The sequence below is a fragment of the Malaclemys terrapin genome, chromosome 9, assembly GCF_027887155.1.
Source record: "Malaclemys terrapin pileata isolate rMalTer1 chromosome 9, rMalTer1.hap1, whole genome shotgun sequence".
NCBI classification, from domain to species: domain Eukaryota; kingdom Metazoa; phylum Chordata; order Testudines; family Emydidae; genus Malaclemys; species Malaclemys terrapin.
In genome coordinates this window covers 19,706,114-19,728,624 of record NC_071513.1, presented here as the reverse complement: position 1 = coordinate 19,728,624, position 22,511 = coordinate 19,706,114, and the positions used below count along the sequence as shown (strand labels likewise).

The window sequence follows — 22,511 nt, the reverse complement described above, 5'->3', positions numbered from 1 at the left end:
TCCTTGGCACAAGACAGGGACTTTACAGGTCTTTATTAGAACACAATCTTTTTTTGCTCTATTTTAATTCACCTTCCCTTCAAGTCTATGCATTGTATTTACAGTCTTGGTAGAGAAGACAGAGAAATGTTTTACTTCTCACACCATTATCCCCATTTTATAAGTGAGGCACTCAGCCACAGAGATTAAGTGGCTTGCTAAAAGTCACAGAGCAGGAGAATCTAGATCTCTGGACTGTAAGTCCACTGCCTTAACCATAAATGCCAACCTTCCTCTCTACCCACTAAAATGGTCTGGTCCACAGGTTTCCTGCAACTGCCTAAAAGCTAGTCAGTCATATAACTATGTTCTCCTCTGAAGAGCCGATAAAATGTACCTCATGTATTTAAAACTATTACTAGAAACAAACCTAATAACAGGTAAAGCAACAAAGATTTTACCCTCTCAGAAACAGAATCCTAAGTGACTATGGTTTGGATAGTTTAGATATCATGTCTCTAGGTTCCCAACAGTTGAAGTTCAGCAAGCTTGAAAATATCTAATGGCAGCATTCTTGGAGTATTGATGAAAAAGCAACAGCTGAAACCATTCATAATTGCATTGCAAACCTCTTCAAAGTTTCAGCACTCAGTGGCTACCTTGCTTCTTCCTATATAAAATGCCATACTGGATAAGACCAGTAGTCCATGTAGCCCAATATCCTCTCTCAGGACAGTGGCCAAATGCATCAGAAGGAATGTACAAGAAAATCCATAAGATCAAAATAGGAGAAAACTACTCTTCTGGCTAGGAAATTCTAACACTGTCATATTTTCTGTCCTAGTCCAGTAGACCCCAGACAGTTTACCTAGTCATACAGACCTGATAGACTTTTTGTCAGCAGTGTACCAGAGTGAGAAAAATTAACTTCATTTTCAAAAGGAATCGCAATTTTCTATTTTATTAATAGAATATTTTATAATGCATGTTTAAATTTCAGACACAAGAACAAGAATCAGACTGTAAAACATTTTATTGAAAGTTGTCCAAAATCCAGTCAATCATGTGATTATCTGTGCCACTAACGCTCATCATTCTGAGCTGTACAAAAACATATCTCAATATTTAAATTGAACTATTACCAAAAGACTAGATTAGTGTAGTTAAGGCACTTGAGATGTAAGTTAACGTAGCAAACTTGCATAACAGAAACATTCTAGTTTGAATGAAGTAGTTATTTCTCATGTACTCTTCAGTCTAAAGAAAACTTCCATATCCCTTGCCCCTTTGAGACAGGAAAGAGGACAGGAGGTGAGAAATTACCTATTTATAACATCCTCCATGATAAACTACCTCCAAGCATTTGTCCTGCCCTGCAGCAGGTAGCACTATCTAGTCAAGCTGCAAGAGTTCCCACTAGTATAGGTGCTGGAATTCCTAGTCATGGCCCATTCTTAAGACTATTTGGGCTGAGGCACAAGAAGTCAAGTCTCCTCCTTCTTAGGGATGGGATGGAGAAGGAAGTGTCTCAGGGGCACACTATGCTTGTTAGAAGAAATAAGAGCAGAAAATAAAGCAGAAAGGGCTACTATAAGACTAAGACAATCTCCACTGGGATAGTAATGTTTATCCTAGGATCATACCTGTATCCCCCCGCACCCAATCTCCATAGTAAGTAAGGCTGAAGGAAACTAGAACAAGTTAAAGTAGGTGGCAAGTCACAGATCCAAGTGATAATGACTGAAAGTGCTGGCATGTCTGCTGGTTTGGCAGGATTCTGAGAATATTTTTAAACCACATTTAGGATCCCTCTGCTTTATCAGCTGAAACTGGCTATCTTTTGGGCTGTTTTTCAGATTAGTTTTTCACAATCAACTATTTAGAAGGAAGAAAAGGCTAAGAACATTCCTGACTTTGGGCTATGTAGACTGGACTCACGGTGCCAGCATTTATTGCTTACAGGGGAGTTTCGGTGTTAGGCAGTCAAAGAGAGTCCTCACTGGCCAGTTAGTAACAGGACAATGTGTTCAGAGGGGAAGGGCGGATTTCCTAGACCTATTAGACAGCTCAGGATAGCAGAGACTGCAACAAACTGTGGTCATTTTATTAAAAAAATATATCAGTGTCTTTTTGATGATGGGGAGTGTTGAGCATTGAGGGGAATATTAAACCACTCTAGATAACTTAATTCAAGATTCCACATGCATTCACCAGTGCTATATGTTGATAACTTCCCCTTACTCTGTGGGGGTAATCTGTTGCACTGCATTGCAGTTAAATACAAGAGATTCAAGTTGAGGAACTGTAAGATTTGCACATTTGCCACTAGAAGCTGGAGAGTATTCCAGAAAAAAGGAAGAGGTTTCCAGGTACATGCTGAATTTGGCCCCCTCATTCAGGAAAGGGTATGACTCAGGCATCAGAGTTATGAAAAAAGGTAAAGGAAAAATGCCAGCGAGAGCAGCAACGGGTAGACAAGAAAGAGAACGTAATTTAAAAAAAAAAAAAAAAAAAAGACATACACCCCCCCACACCTTTGAGGGAGCAGGAAAAATGAGGCAAACGAATTATCAAACTGAATGTCAGTACTGTTTCTAGTTATTTCAAAGAAACACTAGTAGTCCATATTCTAAGCTTTGAATTCCACTAGGTTTAAAGTAAAATGGTTTAACATGATGTAAAGCTTATGAAAAAAGACTGAATCTTAATATTCCATGTGACTTTCAGAGTATACTGCTTGTCATATTAAGGCACTACACATTTTCTTTGGTTCAGTGTTTAACTATCTCATTCGCTTTAAAGAGAGGTAGCATGAACCATACACATTTAGCTCTTCAGTTACATTACACGCAATTTCAGAGTTGACACCTTTCAAATGCTCCCAGCCTGTGGAATCCTTTAACTCATCAGGAAACTGCAACAAAACACAGGATATTTAAAAAAAAAAAAAAAAAAAAAAAAAAAAAAAGCACTGAGTCAAAGAAAGAAATATTCCATTTAGTTCTCTAGACATTTTCATTCAGAATGATTAGGGGCATATGGGAGAATGTAACATGACATGAACTGGGTATGGTACAGCTGAGGTGGAAGTAGTTGGGGAGAAGACCCTTTACAGCAAGTCCTGTAGTAACTCATATGTTACATTGATTGGCTCTGGAGGGAACCACATTCCTCCCTCCTGGGCTACAAAGTTAATTAACATACAACACTCATTGATGGTAGGAGAGTTAAGCTGAAAACGTGGGGGTTCTGACAGTCTCCTTCCATATCAGTCACTAGAAAGAGCAGTGATCCAACTCTGTCCATTGCTCTGGAAGCACGCCCTCATTAGTCCCAAAACACACTATGGATTTTAATAGAATTTTTTTTGAAAGAACGATTGCCCTGGCAGACAGATGAAAATATCAGCCTACAGAAGCAAGGGCAAATTATAAACTAGCAACAGAAGAGGAGGTCAATGGGAGCTGGCTTCCTAATTCCCATTTGTACCTTTAAAATTTCCCCCACAAAAGGATAAAATAGTTACAAATTAAAACTTGGTGTTATATAGAGTCCTATTGATTAGGACTTCAGCCAGAGGTGAAAGTAAGCCGGTAAGACATATCGGCAAGAGCCAGTACGCCGGGCCAGACTGCACCGGCTTCCATGGCGGGGATTTAAAGGGCTCTGGGCTCCCCGCCGCTGCTCGGCACCCGGGCTGGGGCCGGGATTTAAAGGGCTCAGAGCTCCCTGCTGCAGTGGGGAGCCCAGAGCCCTTTGAATCTCGCCCGCAGCTCCGGTGGCTGGGCCAGGGCTGGGATTTAAAGGGCTCTGGGCTCCCCACAGCGGCTAGGAGCTCCGAGCCCTTTAAATCCCGGCCCCAGCCCGGCAAGGCTCGGGGCTCCCCACAGCCGCGGAAGCTCCGGGCCCTTTAAATCCACAGCCGAGCCCAGCAGCCAGGCTGGGGCCGGGATTTAAAGGGCCCGGAGCTCCATGGCGGCCGGAGCCCCAGGCCCTTTAATTTGTCCCTGAGCCCCAGGGGCTTCCAGCCACCTCTGCAGCTGGGAGCCCTGGGTTGATTTAAAGGCCCGGGGGCTCCCAGCCACAGCCGGTGCCCCAGGGCCTTTAAATCTTGAGAGGCCCCGCCTCTTCTGGTTGAGGGCATGCCTCTTCTGGATGAGGCCACGCCCCCCTCAGGACTCTGGCAGTACTGGTAAGTCCTGTAAGTTACTTTCACCCCTGACTTCAGCCCCTCAAAAAGTGTACTAGATGCTCCATATAACAAATGCAGAGACACAGGCAGCTTGGAAGATCTCAACCCAAGAAATTTTGAATTCCAGGTAGAATTTGGGATCCAAATCCCTTAAGCAGCTTTGGAAAAAAAAAAAAAAAACATCTCTAATGAGGTAACGATTAAGAAAGAGGAGATTTGGAAAAAACTAGGAAAAAAGCTTTAAGGTCATCAAATGCTACACTCCTATTACTGAATTTATGGCGAGTAATGACAGTATGGCATGAAAAATGTTTAATACTAAGTAATCTTTGGGTTCTTACTTACTCTATACCTGTCAGATTATAAAAAAGTACCATAGCACTTTTTCTTTTGTTTTGAATAGGATAGAGGAAATAGTGACTAACTGTTGACCACAAAAGTTTCATTACTGCAATCAACTAGCTTTTATGCCGCTAGTTTCACCAAAAAATGAAAAGTGTTTTCAGGACAGCATGTTTTCAATTTTCCTTCTGAGGTGGATTTCAGGCAAAGTAGTGTTTTTTATAGTCACCCACTTTTGTCAAACAACTATTGTGAAGGGAAACACCAATCAGAATAAATGTAAGGTAACAGTTTATTCATTTTTAGTTACATTGCAAACCGTGCAAGTAGCACCCCTATATGGTTATAAAATCTCAATGCTTTAAGTCACTGTACCTTTATTTACTACACTACTCTGTTCTAATCAATATAATATAGCTACATCAACACCTATGTATTAAAGGACAACAATTTAAGCAGCAAAAAAGCCATACCTGTATGGGTAGCCATGGTATTTAGATCTGAAGACAGAGAGCAGCCAGCTGAAGAATAATACCACCAGGCCAACACCAGCTACGCACATTACTGTAGATAAGCAACAGAGTGCAGAATAAAGTGATCAGACAGATAAATCCACCCTGAAAACACCACTATGGATAAGGTTTTAAAAACACTCAACAACAGCTACATCTCCACCTGCTGCACTCAATGGGAATTTAACTGTGGATGTCAACAGGAGCAGGAGCGCTGCTGAGTCCCTTTGAAAAATCCCAACTTGCGATGCTGGCAGACCAGGTGCTAGCTCTTGTCAAAGCTTTAGGCCTCAGCCGAGCACTGACAAATTCACTGCTGGAAACCAGTCTGTTTTTTCCTGTATGTTAGTATGGTTAAGATGGGTACTGAACTTACAACCAGGATGTTTAGACTTTATTAAACGCTTGTAAATTGCTGCATGCATTAATCTCACTTATAATATCTTTATCGCATGCTATCAGGTAATATTTAAGGTTTTGCTTTGTAACTGTAAAAAAACAAGTTTGCTCTGAAACTCTGAGCCCAGTCAGGAGGGATCGGCTCCTGTCCATTAAGAAGGCCTATCAAAACTAAATGGGCCATTTTGGGACATCACAATACAAAGACTTTGGCTATGTCTATACAGCACACCTTACAATGGCGTGGCTGTGCCGCTGCAGCCGTGCTATTGTAAGGTGCGCTGTGGCTGCTCTTTATCTCCCAGTGACAAAATAAAACCACCCCCAATGAGGGGCGGTAGCTCTGTCAACAGGAGTGCGGCTCCCGACGACGAAGCTCTGTCCACAGCAGTGCTTTTTGTTGCTAAAATTTGTCGTTCAGGAGGAGGGGGGTGGGAGGGTGTATTTTCACACCCGAGTGACAAAAGTTTTAGCGACAAAAGTGCAGTGTAGACATAGCCTTTATTAATTACTCCTTCCATCCTTGAAGAGGCTACATGCAAAAGGGCTCGTCCCATCAGCTTGAATTTGGGAAGAAGGAAATACAAATAGCGGACAAGAAAATTTTTCATCTCTTTTGCTGTCTGGACTCTCACAGGGCCAGAGCTATGAAATAGAAGCAGAGATATGCAGGGTCAACCTGGGTTAGTCCTAAAAGACATTCAGAGCTGACAGATTACAACAACTCTGTGGCCTTTTGAAACCATACACTGCAACTCATTTGTTTATATGTGTTTGCCTGCTTTAACCTTGTAATAACTCTCTCATTTCTCTGCTTAGTTAATAAATCCTTAGATCGTTTACTATAGGATTGGCTACAAGCATTGTCTTTGGTGTGAGATATAAGGTACAAATTGACTTGGGTAGGTGAAAGGTCCTTTGGCTCTAGGAGTAACCTGAATATTTTTTGATCTTTGGTGTATAGCAACCACCTATCACTAAGTCCAGCTCGCCTGGTGGCAAGATAGACTACTGGAATGTCCAGTGTGACTGTGACTCCCTGGTAAGACTTATAGTGCTTTAGGAGTCCACACTGTTACTGGGTTGGTGAAATCTAATTATAGAACATACAACCAGTTTGGGGTCTTTGCCCTGCTTCTTGACAATCTGCCCTGAGGTTGGCACTCATGGTAGCGAGCAACTCCAGACAGTGTGACGCACCCTATATTGATAATACAGATCCAGTATAGAAAAGCAGCCCCTCCATCTCTTTTAATTAGCAAATACTACATAGCACTTATAAAAGTCCATATAACCCAGCGTGCCTTTTTTTCCCCTCTCTTGCACCTCACTAAGCTCCTCCAAATGCTTCTGTAGAAACAAAGTTCACCTCTTTCAGGATATACTATGCACAATAGTACAACTGGTAGAGGAAAGCATCTCTCTCTCACACACGTTGTGGAGCAGCAGAATAGGGGAAGGTAATTCCATCCCTAGGTTGGGAAGTAGCAGGGCAAAGGAGACAAAGGCTGGTGTCAATAACTCCCTGCTCCCATCCACAGGGCCAAGTGTGAAGGGGGAGTTTGAGCAGAATTAACTGTTGCAGATAAATGAGAGGAGCTAGTGCACGGTTCTTGCACAGTATAATATAGAAGGTTGTGGTTGGGTCAGCGTATACTTTTCTGCTGAACCAACCGTCATGAACCGTAGAGAAGGAAATGTGCAAAACATTTCTATGAAACAGACAACACAGACCATATACAAGCATTTTAAAAAAAACTAAAGGTGACAGTGTCTCTTTAAGAAGCAGCCCACAAATAAGTGTTTGAGAACCTCTGTGATAAACCATAACTGCCACAATCTATTGGGTCAATAATCTGTGAACTGACAATAGACTGAAAGAACATTAGTCGGCTGAGTTACACAAACTCAATGTATATAATGTTACTTGAGGTGTACATGCATTATCAGGTACTAAAATAGATCTGTGGAATATGACAAGGTAAAGGCACCGCAGTGTGTAAAGGATTAGCAGGTCGCTGCCTGTTACATTGCTATTCAGGATGAAGTATAAATGGAAGGGGAAGGTGAGTCAAAGAAGAAAGCTGTAGCTTCTCCCTTCCTCATTGATTAAAGCAACGAAAGCCTCTGAGGAACTATTGCCCAGTGTTTTCCAGCTGATTTGCTCTGTTTCATGATAATTTTGTTCATAACAAATAAACAAACCCTGAGGAAAGGGCTTTAAAAGGACTAAGGTCTGGAGCTTTATGTCCATTTCTTGGATGGTGACTTAACTAAAACTCCAGATAAAGGCCATCTTAGAAGATCAAATATATATTTGATAACCTGGAGCGACCCTAGTGCTCATCCCTCCATAATGAGTTTAATAGTTGAGATTTTTTAGTAGTCTCTCACAGAGAAACGAGACAATAGTTCAACACTATCTTGCTTCTCTCCTCTGTGCTCCAAGTCCACTCCAACAATTTTATGAATAAAAGATGGAATGTGAAATAACTTTGAATTTTATTGTTTTGCTAGATTTCAACACTGAAGGAAGAATTAAATGCAGAGAACCTAAACACCTTGGGGGGAAAAAAACAACCAAAAAGAAAAGTGCCAGCACTGCGGTAAATCATCACACTGGAAACGTTTCCTGAATGCATCTTCCCTTGATGGAGATTCAATTAAGCAACAAAATGCACTGCTTGGATTAAAAAGTAGTACTTACTTTTTCTTTTCCCCACATCCATATCAGAGGTAGCAGCTTCATGCAGGAGTACCATTCCTAAAGTAACACCACCATCTGCAAAAGCTGTTTAAGGCTAAACTGACAGACACGATGTATTTATTTTTAAATTTTAATAAATCCATTCAATCATAATCACATATGTGGCACATACAAAACTTATTCGAAAGATTAAAGACTCCCCAGCCAAGATAGACACTGTAGAAAAATTACAATTAACATGCAGTAATGGTAATATTATTCCTGGAAACACAGAAGAGCAAAAACCAGGAACATGTCAGGGATCTGTTTAAATGCACTAGCTACAAATCATAATTAGACTAAGCAAACTTGCAAAAAATAGCACTTTTCCTCAGAAAGAGGGAGGTATGAATTAAGACCTTGCCTCTAATTCATATTGCTCTACCTTGTTCACCTTCCCATTCCTGATGAGAAGTGATTCTCAAAAGCTTGTCCATGTTATTTTAACTTCTGTTGGCCTAACAAGATGATAGTTAATATATTTCTCAGTTGTTGTTTAATTTGACAGACACCAGGCACAAACAGCGAAGTCTGGACTTTTCTGTTTTCAGTTTGAACTATTATTCACCAATAAAGATATTGCTAAAATTAAGTCAGAATTTATAAGCTGGTTATGCTGTATTTGACCATAAGGAGATCTGACATAGTGAAACTCTATACACAACAAAACAGAATGCAAGCCCTACATAGTTTAATTGCATTGTAATATGTACCTTTCAGGCCTAATCCTGCTCCCACTGAAAAAGAAAGTGTTTTTATCATTGACTTCAATGGGAGCAATATAGACCCTTCAATTCCAGTTGAAATGACTCTTCAGTTAGTGAAGCTACATGAAAAAAATGACTTAATTATTAAATGATTCTACCAAATTGTGCCTTTTTTGAAGAGCTGTAATTATTAGAAAATTTGGTAGGTACATGGGGGGAGTGGAGACACACAGACACACAAAATGAGAGCACTTTAAAGCCCCCAATTTGTTTTAACATCTTGTCATTGCAATCTGCCTGACACCTCTTGATAGGTGGAATTTGACTAGATTCAGAACCAACAGAAGAGAGTAATAATAGCTAAAAAAGGAAAGAAATTCCCTCTGCCCCAAAACTGGTCTTTATGGCAACACTTTTGCCTAAAAAAATATCCCCCACGCTGTTCAATAAATGCACTGAAATTTGGAAACCCTTTCAAAACACAGAGTCACAAAACTATCACCAACTTAAAACAATCAGAATAAATCAAAAGTGCAGTGAAAGAAAACAAAGATTCCTGGTGCTTTGTATGAAACTTAACATTAATTTCTTCATTCACCTGAATTGACAAGTTATATTGTGGCTACACTGTAATATTGTAAAGAGACAAAAGACTAAGCCTGTCATTTACTGAAATAAAAAGAGACTCGGAGGTGGGGGGCGGGGGAGGAAAGAAAAATAATTCACACAAGACCCATTTTGGAGCCTGATGAAACCAGATACCAGCTGAGAATTACAAGGTCAACTGTAGTTTTTTGTTTTGGTTTTAAAACTAAGAATGTGAAACAATTAGAAAGTTGATACAAAACTTAAAATCGCATTATTTATATAATGTGTACCTCCAAAATGCTTAGCAGAATTAAACAAAAAAACAGAAAGGAATTGGGGGTGGGTGGGTAGAAAAAAAGGTAGACTGCCTTTACAGATGAGAAGAGAGCTTGAGGTGGACACACCCTAGAAAGTCTGCTCCAAATGGCAACAGCTAAAATAGAGAGGCTCACGCACCAGTGACCTTACTATGGGAAAGGGAAGTGAATGTTGTACTAGATCTTGAAATGATCCAGTAGATGTGGAGCCAGTGCACTAGCTTGATGTTATTATAGTATATTTTCTGCTCTTTGTACTTTGAAAATACAGACAGGGGGATCTGAAGAGCGGGGACTTTGGGGCTGTAGAGAAGGTTGTTGTGATGTGGAGGTAGGAATTGGTGGATTTACAGAAACACAAAAGATCCTTGTGGAGGAAAGTTCAGAAACAAGGACAACTAAGGTTACCGACAGTGGAAGGAAAAAAATTGCACATCTGAGCTGAGGAAAAATAGGAGAGAGGAGCTGAATTGGAAGAAAAATTTTAAAAACATAGGTTGAAGGCAGTGGTGACAAAGCTGTAAGTTTACTCTGTCAAGACAGAAAACAAAAGGTGTGAAACATTAGCATAATAGCTAAGGTTAAAAGAATAATAGGAGAACTTAGAAGTGTGCAGTGGCCCATGAACTAAGCATCTATGGGATTCCATTGGAGAGGAAGTCTTAGTACAGAGGAAAGAATCCACCAACAGAGGGAGAAAGAATGATGAGTTCTGCTTCCACCTACCTATTGCCAGATACCAACACAGGCTGTCTCAAAGAATGCAGTGGTCCACAGCTTCATTTAAGGACAAACTGAGTCCCAGGAGAAAGAGAAGAGAACGATAGTAACCTAATCCCATTAAACTGACAGATTGTGGGCATAAGGAAATGTTGGCTGTTGGCATATTATAAAGGCACTACTCCTGTAGTGAAGGGAGAAGGTATAGGTTTGGCAGAAAATTAAATTGCCATCAGATGTGTATATTTCATTATAAAGGATACTAAACAGTAGAACAATGTGTGTTTCAGCCACAAATTGGGCTTGGCTGCTTCCATGGATATAGTTCTGTAAAAGACAAAATTCAATTAAGAAAGAAACTTCGGAGCAGAGTTTACAGTAATTAGTAATGGATATAAAACCTGGGGCTAGATTCGGTGTTCTCTCTCTCAGGAACAGAGCACAGAAAAGGTGTCCCAGGAGCAGTGGGGACAAAAGTGGTTTTATGCAACCTTTGCACCATCCAGATACACCTCTACCCCGATAGAACGCTGTCCTCGGGAACCAAAAAAATCTTACCGCGTTATAGGTGAAACTGCGTTATATCGAACTTGCTTTGAGCCGTCAGAGTGTGCAGCCCCGCCCCCCCGGAGCACTGCTTTACCGCGTTATATCCAAATTTGTGTTATGTCGGGTCGCGTTATATCGGGGTAGAGCTGTATTGGGCTGCTGCAAGGCCAAAACCATCCTTCAAGTGTATGGTAGAGCATAGCCCCAGGGCTCTTAACTTACAGAAGTGTTACCTGGCCTGCCCTGCTGCCCAGATTCCCTTTAGTGCAGTGTGGAATACTACAAGCATGCCTTCTCCTGCCCTGGCCCCCCCGCCACCCTCCACCTCCATGATGAGTTCTCTTCCTCTCCCTGTTTGCTGGGTACTGTGAAGAGGAGTAGCATAAACTCACATACACCACACCCCTACGTGATGAGAATTCTCCTCCAGCACTTTATGGGCCCTACATGTTGGGCCCCAGAATCAAAAAAAAAAAAAAAAAAAAAAAAGGAGATATCCTATCTCCTAGAACTGGAAGGGACCTTGAAAGGTCATCGAGTCCAGCCCCCTGCCTTCACTAGCAGGCCCAAGTACTGATTTTTGCCCCATATCCCTAAGTGGCCCCCTCAAGGATTAAACTCACAACCCTAGGTTTAGCAGGCCAATGCTCAAACCACTGAGCTATCCCTCCCCCCAGGACTTAAGCACTTAAGGTCTTTCCAGGATAAAAAAGGGAAAAAAAGAAACCAAAAGAAAGTTACCAATAGGAAAAGTTAAGAACAGAATGAAGAATAAAGCTAAAGTCTAAACAAAAATATTTTTTTAATTATGTTGAAAAAAAATATCTGCCACATGTGCCCTTGAGAACGAGATAAACAGAAAGCAATAGCAAAACACAGGAAATGCTAATAATAAAAATATTAAAAATGAAAAGTATTTTCACTCAATGTGGTTTAGACAATAAAATATTAAGCAGGTTTGTTTGGTTTTAAAAGGTTGCAAACTGAATAGGTTAACAAACAGTTTAGACTATATGGAGAATAAAATTGTACTGCTAGTCAGTTACATTTGGAAAGCTTTGCGTATGTGGGGTTATGTTAGATCCCAGCACAACAACATTTTTGACAGCAGCTCAGCAATACTTTATAACGCTCAGAGAATTAAAAAGGAACATGGTTTGAAAGCGTATGTGTCTGTCTAGGTAAAGATCAAGATATGCTGCAGAAATATTTTCACATTTTCCTCACAGGTTAGTTGAAAGATCTGTGAAGCAGCATTCATTTCAGTGTCAATATCTGGGGCACAGGCATCTCAAGAGATGTCATACGCCCAGTACAACTGAGAAGCACTTGAGGTGCATCTTGCCTATCTGATATGCAAGGCAGAACTGAAGAGGACAAGACAGGCTAATATAACTTTTTAATGAGTCATAGGATTAAATTCTTATAAAATTCAGTAAAACATCACCAAAGAGAACAAAAGCATGTCTGAATACATACAAATAGAAATAATGGTTTTACATACTAGCTACTGAGTATGTGGGGGAGGTGAGGAGAGAAGAGCAGTTGTACATGTTAAAAAAAAAAAAGGAAGGCCAGATTCTGGGAGGCAATAAAACTGTTTAACACAGAGAACCTGAAAGCAGCAGAAGAAAGCTGCTTAAAAGTCCAACTGCTGTCACTTCTCCCACTTCCCAGAAATGTCTTAGATTCATTTTTTAAGGTGTGTGTATGGAAGTGACAGAGTAGAGCAGCAGAGGGCATATGAGAGATGGAATTAAAATGTATGGAGTCAAAACAAAAGAAGGGATTGAGATAAAAAGTAGATTAAAAAAACCAATTAGGTAAAAATAATGTACCCCCACAGTCTAAGCAGAGTGCAACTGTTGCATTTCCTCTAAAATAGATTAGTAACAAGAATATATTCTGGAAGCAAGTGGTTAGCACAATATCTATAAAATGCAATTTCAAGTTTGGAAGTAGAAAATAAAACAGGTATCATTTCTGACTCACCAAACACGTAACACGATAATTGGTACTTATCTACCCTAAATACGTATATATTCGATCATAAGGCGGTCTGTTTATAAGCTGACCCCCCAAGATGGATAAGTAAAAATGGAAATTTTTTATGACCGTTCATAAACTGACCCTATAATTCAGGGGTCAGCAAACTTTGGCTCCTGGGCCATCAGGATAAGCCGCTGGCAGGCCGAGATGGTTTGTTTACCTCAAGCATCTGCAGGCACGGAGGTAAACCTAAGTAAACAAAGTGTCCCGGCGCGCCAGCTGCTTACCCTGACAGGCTGGGACAGCAACTGGTGGGGATTTTTTTTTGGGGGGGGGGGGGCGGGGGAGAAGCTGGGGGTCAGGGGAGTAACCCCTGTGACAACCCCCCACATGACCCCACCCCTAGCCCGGGACCCCCACACTCTCCTCATCCCATCCCTTCCCTTCCCATCTTATCTGGGGAGGGCCAGGGGAGGATGTCTCTGGCCTGGCTGGAGCTGCTCTGACAGGCTGGGCAGTGCAGCCGCAGCCTGCTCCGGCGGGCCAGACCGGGTGGCGTGACCGCAGCATGTTCCAGCGGGCTGGGCCGGGTGGCATGCCCTCAGCAGGCTCCGGTGGGCCGGGCGGCGTGGCCACAGCCTGCTCTGCGGGTGGTGCCGAGCAGCACGGCTGTAGCCTGCCAGCCCCGGAGCTGCAGCTGCTTTGGAGGCTGGGGGGAGAGCAGCATGGCCAGAAGCGGAGAGACTCTGGCCCCGCCTCTGCCCTTCTGGCTCCGCTGGCTGTGCTGCCTCTCCTTGCTCCCTCTGTTGGGGGGAGGGGCTGTGTCCCACCTCTCCCTCTCTATACCCGTTCATAAGCCGACCCCCTTCTCTGGTGCTTCCCTTTTTTACTAAAAAAATTCGGCTTATGAACAAGTATATACAGTAAGTCTTTTTTGTATCTTCACTTAGCTTTTGATATGTCTACAGCGACAAACGGAAGCCTCCTCTTAAAATGCAGCATACCTGAACTAAGAAGTCCCTCAGCATTAAAAAAATAAAATAAAAATGGAACTATAGACAATGTAGTGCCCTCTTATGAATTGGCTTTCCCTGCTCCTAATACAGGGTTCTGTCTAGACCATTCCCTTTTTAGTATTAGCTATTACATGCAATCTAGTCATGAATTAGAGTGAATTATCATAACGAGTTGAGCATGGCATGTGATCTGTCTGGTCAAAATGATCATTCTTAGTCTGATTAGTGACTACATTTCTCGTTTTATTTTTATTGCACACAAGAGAAACAGCTACAAAAGACAAAACACTTAAACCAGACATTAAGCAGCCTTTGTTCTTGGGTCATAGGGTTAATACTACCATTCTTGTGGCATTGATGCTAAATTATAAGGCACTACAGCAAATAGCAGTCTGGTTGTAATGAAATTCAAACCAATTAGTATATACTGTCACATTTACTCTATGTTCTGTAAGTACTAACAACTATGTAGTAAACTTGATTGGCAAATTCTGACTTCATTGCTTTGTGATAACATCCAAAATATTAATCACAATCCATGGATTTAGAGGGACCCACATCTGGTCCTATCATTCTTTTGGCTAAGAAACGGTCATGTTTCCTCCTCCTTCTTAGCCAAAAGAGTGATCGGACCAGATGTGGGTCCCTCTAAATCCAGGCTGGAGCCCTAGGAGCTTTCTGTTCACACATCTTACTCTGAAGGCCCTTCTTTCATGATTCCTATACTTCTGGCAAAGAATAGATAGGTATTCCTTCTAAGCCAGTTAATACAACTCCTCAAATGTGCCCACTGACTGCTCTAGAGCTCCTTCTATAGTATTCCTACTCTTGCTGACTCAGGAAGCGAGAAATCAGAAACAAAACTTGCATCCTGGATTCTGTGTTTTTTAACATGGATCTTTTCACTGTAATCCTACAAAGATAAAGACTTACCACTTGTCCTGTATGGGGATTCTTATGAGCATATGGTGGCCCTCTGATATGGTTCCACATTTGGCCTGATGTCATTGCTAGCACAAAACACTAGAAAGGAAGAAAGGAACAACATAAGACAAATTAGTATGGACCTCATATGTGTCTCTATTCAGTTTTCATCTTTGCAATTCACTTCACCCCATAATGTACAGATGTTGATGTTGCCTTGTACTATGCATAGCACAGCATCTATTATTTATTGATAATGTTTTCTCACAGTTTGAACTGAAAAGCTTGCAATCAAGTAGTACTACCAGACAACCAAGAAGGAAAGATACATGAACCTCATCACTTTAACCAAAAGTATGGACTTTTCCTTCCAGAAGTCATGTCTTTTAAAAATCATCTGCACTTAAACCTGAAAGTCTGTGGCACAAATAACTCTTTATGTAAAATATTAATACTGTAGTAATATAATCTGCATTACACTCAACTCTTGGTCCCAGTACTTCTGGATTTTGCCATTATGATCAAAAGACTCTTTACAGTGACTACGTTCTAGCCAAGATGTCCTCTCTTCTTAGAGGAACAATAAGCTCACATTTCAAGGAACATTGGATTTGCCAAACTAGATCAGACCACTGTCCCATCAAATCTGGTATCAACTAATAACTAATAAAACCACACCAAAGCCATATAGAAGGAAAGAGATTCTTTCCGATCTTCTGAATGCTTTCAACATATGTCCTGATATATAACGTTTGACTGACTGTATCTTGAATAACTTCAAACACTGTTGGTCATAAAATTATTCAGCCCTTTTTATAAATCCAGCACCTGTACCAATACTTTGGACTTTGAGCTGCAATTCCAAAGGCCAAATAGCAAATGTTTGAGTCTAAAGCTTATATTTTAATATCCTGAAAAATGAGTTTTACTGCAATAGACTAGGGATAATCAGATCAGTATAAACTGGGTAAAAAACTCATTTTAAATAAAATTCACACTAATAATGAGTGTGGAGGGATGTGGCATGTGGTCTGGCCTCATCTGTTTGGTTACAAATGCTCTCCTAAATTGCTCATGTTCAGCTTACACTGAGGTCAGTGGGAGAATCTGGTTTATAATAAGCCCAGTTGAAGGGAAAAGGTTATTTGTTTCACCACTAAATAGTTTTCCACGCAGGAGAGGTAACAAAGCAAAGGCAATATTTCCTTCCCTTTAAATTCAATCTGGATCAAGTTGAAACAGGGAGAGGTTAAAAAAAGTAATTTTGCTTACCAAAGCAGCAAAAGCCCAGCCAGTTTTGTTATAGAGAAAATCCAGGTTGCTTCTCCGTAAGTACACAAGGCCACCAATGACTGCCAGCAGCAGACCCAACATCAAGGGACCAGCATAATTTGGGGGTCTTATCACTCGAATCTATGGAAGCACAAAAGGTTATGTTAAAAAAATTCTTTTTCTAAAAAAAACCCATGTTGAATATGGAGAAATAAAACCATACCAATGTACAAAATACGCCAACTTAATATTTCTTTAATAATTTTAACTGTAGTTCAGAAATTAATACTTTTTCTCTTTTGTTTCAATAATACATACTATGGAGCAAAATCTGTTAGGCCATATTTAATATTCTGCCTGTGATGATGATAATAAAACAGCTTTATTTTCATAGAGGTGGATGCTTCTACTGGTGGGTGAATCCACATAAGTTTGCAAAGTGATTTGGAAATATTCTAGATGGAGAGCATTAAATAAATGTAAAATATTATAATGTGGCATGTAAAAAAGTTACCTGTTTTTAAAATATACTTAATCTATAGAGCTCAGCTAGACACAACGGGGCTTAGGACCTGCTTTGAATAGTGTCACTGAGTAGCCAATTAGAATATTTTTCCTTAACCATATTGTATAGCTGGTAAACAGACTCTCCACAGCTAGATTTACATCACAGGAAGGAAATGAAAGTCTATCTGTACTTACATTGACATCAGTCCTATCAGCTATCCAGCGAGCAAGCTGCTCGGCCGCAAAACCTCGCACCTGCAGCTCATATGTGTCACCCCTTTTGGGTTTCCCTTTAGCTGGGAAGTTAATGAAGGTTGGAGCTGAATTCATGTTTAGCTGCATTAAAAAGATTAATAAATAAAAGTAGTGAAGCATCAAGAATAAAGTAATTTAGCCATTTAAACTTGTCTTATTTTATTGCAAAATTATCATTCATATTTTGTCCTGGTGCTTATGAACATAATTAAACAAAAGGGCTATTCATAAAATAGACCTAATGGGTATTTCAACAAAAAATGGTATAGTAGCTTGAATGCTTTTTTCTCATAAAATGGTCTAGGATATGCAAAAATCCATGACACAAAATTATGTATACAGTACATTAGTCAGGCACATTCTTCTTGGATGCTCCATACTTTCTTCTCTCTTCAGTATCCAGAATGTCCTGAGACGCCCACAATTATTTGATATCCAATGCTAGCAATAATGCACATCTCAGAAAGCAGCTTGAGATTGGTTATTCTCCCATTAGGTTTAACAAGGCACTGTTTAATCTCTACTATAATCAATATTCTCATGTCTTCAGTACTCACGTCTGTGGTTGGCAAAGAACTCAAAGAAGGCTGGACAGTTAATACATGTACCTGAAATCTGCTGATAATTGAGAAAGCGCCTGAGAGTTGTCTATATGGTCAAGTACTATTCTTGCCCTTGCTCATAAAGGAAGGTTTTTTGAGTCTTTGTATACAAGCATATCTATAAAGAAATCTATATAGTAGTATCTAGAGGAAACATGTATTGGCATCAAAAGATAATCACATACATCTTAATGAATATTGATGAACCTTCTTTTATTGTGTTCTAACATATTCCTACAGTGGAGCAGCTATTTCTGTCATAAAAGACCTGCATAAAGTTTCCAACAGCAAGGTTTCACCAAGATTTCATCATGAGCCCAAACCTTAGACAGGGTGTGTAAACATTTCAGTGGCTCTGGACTGAATTATGCTTTTAGACTGAAACAATCATGGCACTCAAAGCTTGGCAAATCAGCTACAAAATCTGATTTTCCTTTTGAGTTGCTTCAACATGAAACTGAAATCACAGGTTTGTAAAGATCCAACTGTAAATCTCCAAGATCAAGATTTGATAATTCTCTGAAAACAAATTAACACAAACATAATGTACATTCTGAATAATAACTTGTATGATTGAGCTGCACAGGTTCCAAGTAACTTGAAAGAATGCAAGGAGGGTGGCGTTTCTAGTTTCTTCTGATGATTTTGCACTTCTTTCAAAAACAGATTGTGTGTCTTAAGAGACAGATCACAGATTGTTTGCCTATAATTAACATGGACTTTTATTTTTAGGAAAAAATGAAGTAAGTGGACATTTTAAAGAGTAATTTACTGTGCATTCCTAGTAACTTGTCACATTTTTGAAAAATCAGATGGACATGAAAATATTTTCAGTCAGTTTAAAAAAAAAAAATCAGTTTTCTGACCCTCCTCCTTTAAATGGGACACCGAGTTTCCTTAAAAATACCTTTATAAGAAATTAAAGGTTCTTCCGTCCCCCACTGCTTTGAGTTAGAAGTCTTTTGCAAACTGACAAACATTTAAATTAGTTCCAGTATTTTATAAGTCATTTTAATTCCATTATTACATTGAATGGCATTACAGGAGTTAGACATAAAAGACCTAATCAGGTCATCCAATCTATCACTCATGCCTATTCAGCACTGTTTCCTGCATATTAGTAGTAGTTTGGCCTATTAGTGCTACTGTCACATTAGCAAACAAATCTTGCATATTTCTCATGGATTAGAGGGTTGTTGCGGTTTAAAAAAAAAATCTCTGCAATTTTTATTTTGCAGCTGTTTCGTTACAGATTGGCCAGCATCCCTCATTATGGTACTACTGTACCATATCTTCTGAATTGTAGATTTCTTTATCACTCCCCCCAACTAAAAATCACTTTAAAAAAAGGAAAAATAGATTACCATCTGAAATACATCTGAGCCTTCATCAAAATCCACCATGGCAAAAAAAACCTTATTGGTAAATGCACTGGAGTATCGCCAGGAGTTTGCCAGAATCTGGTATTCTTCATCAGCTTGCCTGAAAAAACATATAAAACCAGATGCTATATTCATGAGAGTATGTCAAAAACAGAGGAACCTATGAACATATTTCCAGCTTTAACATCTCACTGGAAGTAACACATCTCCCATCCCCACCAAAACTCTTTTTAAGTTAAGATTTTAAAACTAACAAGACATGTCATGCTTCACTGCTCATTCACACTGTTTTCAGCACTGGGCACATGGAGTTTTTTGGTTTTTAAGATGGGGGGCAAATCTTCTGGACTGGTCAAGCTGCACTGGGCCCACAATCAGGAGGCAGGGTACATGCAAAGCTGATGCTCAAGGCTGTTCTTCATTGTGCACAGCTGCCTGTGCTCCAAGGTGCTGTTATGACAGCTGAGGATCATCAGAATGCAGCAGAATTCAAGGTGTTCCCTCTTCCCCCAGCATGCTGTACATGGAGGTGACCCAGAGATTCCCCAGACTAGCCATTAACGCCTTCTTCAGAGTCCCTTTATATCTCTGGAGCAATGCAAAATGCCAGAAGCAGAACCCAGGATCTGCACCAGTATAAATGTAAATAAATACTCTAGATATGAGCAAAATCTCAAACTACAAGCCTCAACAGCAAACGCTAAAAAATGTGTTTAGCCATTCACCCAAAAAGATTAACGTTAACCCTTTCCTTTGTCCAAAAGCTTCCCTTTTTCATACTGCACAGCTGCAATTATTGCAGCACAGAGATCAATACAGTTAATGTGACTTTAGATGATCTGTGTATCTGCATATATAAGAGATTGCATTAGAAAAATACTACTACAGTCTATTGTATCTTAGTCTCTCCCACTCTGAATGAAACTGCTCAAATTCAAGAAAAAAGTACTGCAAAGTAGGAGGGTAAAACTTTTACCCACTCAGAACATATGGCTCTTTTTACAGTAATCATTAAATTTAATGATCAGAGGGATAGCCATGTTAGTCTGGATCTGTAAAAAGCGACAAAGAGTCCTGTGGCCCCTTATAGATCAGTGGTCGGCAACCTTTCAGAAGTGGTGTGCCGAGTCTTCATTTATTCATTCTAGTTTAAGGCTTCACGTGACAGTAATACATTTTAATGTTTTTAGAAGGTCTCATTCTATAAGTCTATAATATATAACTAAACTACTGTTGTATGTAAAGTAAATAAGGTTTTTAAAAAGTTTAAGAAGCTTCATTTAAAATTAAATTAAAAAGCAGAGGCCCCTGGACCAGTGGCCAGGACCCGGGCAGTGAGAGTGCTACTGAAAATCAGCTTGCGTGCCACCTTCGGCATGCGTGCCATAGGTTGCCTGCTCCTGTTATAGATAAAAGACGTAGTCTGACAAGGTGGGTATTCACCCATGAAAGCTTATGCTCCAATACATCTGTTAGTCTATAATGTGCCACAGGACTCTTGGTCATTAAATTTAAGTTCTTTAGAATTTAATTAAGTCCATACTTGCACACGGCACATTGTCTGTGAGGCTGAAGAGCAGTGAACATCACAACCACTGAGTAATTTCTTGGTGGTGCCTTTACAAGGCGACGAAACTTGTCTCCGTTCATTCGGATAACGGCTCTTTTGCTGGCCCACTCCATCAGCTGGCTAACTTTTTCAGATAAAACCATCTAAAAAATAAAGTAAAAAATGTTTATTTTAAAAACTGGACTGAACATTAAAGAGAGTCTTGTCTTTTGACACTCTGAACCGTTAACAGTCTCATGATGACATTTCAACAAGATGACTGAAATCCAAAAGAAAGCAAGACACACATTATGTGGTCTGTTTGAGAGAGTCCGCAGTTCTTTATTATAACAATGTTCAATGGGAGTTCTGAGTGTTCAGTACTTCCAAAAAATCAAGTCAAAAGCCAATGATCAGGCATTAATGTACCAAGAAAACAGATCCTAATATTGTCCAGTAATGCTAAGCAAGCCTATTGATTTAAATTAAATTACAGATTAGTTTGGGATCACTTCTGGTAACTGAAGAACATTATCTTGGTCAAAAAAATCACTGCTCAGTTGCACTGATTTCTCTATTCCTGATACTGTCAATGGGCTCCATTCTCTTTAGCTAATCCAGACAAACCCATACACAAGTAGTGCGATCGTTTTCACGTATACAAATACTTATCTGCATGTAAGCTTGGACACATCTTAGTGACAGCAACTAAGCAAGGGCCACAATTCTTCCCTACCGATGACCACAGATGACCCCTCCGCAGGCAGGGACCGGCTCCCCACACTGCCCCCCTTCCGGGCGGAGGGCGCTCCACAGGCGGGGGCCCGGCTCCCCAAGGCTGGGCAGCCCGAGGACATGGCCGGGCGGAAGGTGGCTGGGCAGACTATGGCCCCTATAGCTCCGGGAATCCCGGGCTGGTTTCTCCCTCAGCCCAGCTGGCGGCGGAGGGCCCTCACCTCCTTCCTCTTCTGCCCTGCAGCCCAGGGTCCCTCGCAGGCCATGAGCACCACCAAGACGCCCAACATCAGCACTCGCAACGCCGCCATGTCCGCTCCTTCCACCGGCACCCGCCGCCTATTGGCCCAGCCGCTACACAAGCCACAAGTCACGAGCAAGACTGACAGGCTACTTCCCATTCACATCCTTGGCTCAGGCTCGTTTTCTATTGGTCTAACGTCCTCATCCGTCAGCCAATCATAACGAGGCAAGCTGTTGTAGTTCCATTGGCCGTATTGGTGAACCGGGAGGAGTCGGTTCGGAGGGCAAGGGAGCGGAACTAGCAGTCGGATACGGTGTAATAGGGACCGCAGGGTACAGAGGGGAGCCAGGCTGGGCCGGGTGTTGGAGTGGGATGAGTTGGGGCAGCAGCACCATGGCAGTTAAATAGTTGGAGTAAGGACAGAATTACAGACAGGGCAGCATCAGCAACGCAGAGGGGGTGCTTCGTGGTACCGGGGAGTCCAGTCTTGTTTGCACATTATTCTAGGTGCTATCTCCGCAGTTATTTCTCTGGGAGTCTCACCTGCAGCTCGCATGGCACTGATAGTTTTCAGCATTACTGAGGACTAACAAGGACTTCTCTTCAACTAAAAGTCCGTTTTCCAGATTGCTTTCCTTGGCTTCCATTTTTCTGAGCACGATCCATTACGTCACTGGTTCTCCATTTCCAACTTTCAACTGTTTGCCCCTGAAATTGTTACTATATTAACTGCTAACCATGTGCTTCAACGTCTATGAAAAGTCCATGAGATCTGAAGGCACCGACCCTCTGAAGGAGGATGGGTCTGTTGATACACAGAAGACACTTTATACATTTATATTCGGTTAGACACAGGATAGCGGGAGCAACCAACCGGATGTCTGGATGCCGCTGAAGAAATAGAGCATGCCGGGAATATTATAATTAGGAAAATAATCTTATTAGTAGATCCTCAAATACACAAGCATACCCCTTTCATGCAGCT

The 22,511-nt window shown here is 40.8% G+C and overlaps 1 protein-coding gene across 1 annotated transcript; it reads right to left on the bottom strand.

Moving 5' to 3' along the window:
* Positions 1 to 994: 994 nt before the first annotated feature.
* On the bottom strand, positions 995 to 21,683 carry MAGT1 (magnesium transporter 1). Its single transcript, XM_054039781.1, has 10 exons — positions 21,504 to 21,683; positions 20,542 to 20,711; positions 18,981 to 19,098; positions 16,955 to 17,095; positions 16,253 to 16,393; positions 14,990 to 15,079; positions 10,766 to 10,829; positions 8,132 to 8,206; positions 4,987 to 5,077; positions 995 to 2,893 (listed from the first exon to the last, which is right to left on the bottom strand). Exons 1-10 carry the CDS (start codon positions 21,681 to 21,683, stop codon positions 2,878 to 2,880), a joined length of 1,086 nt encoding a protein of 361 aa, XP_053895756.1. The 3' UTR covers positions 995 to 2,877.
* Positions 21,684 to 22,511: the final 828 nt, after the last annotated feature.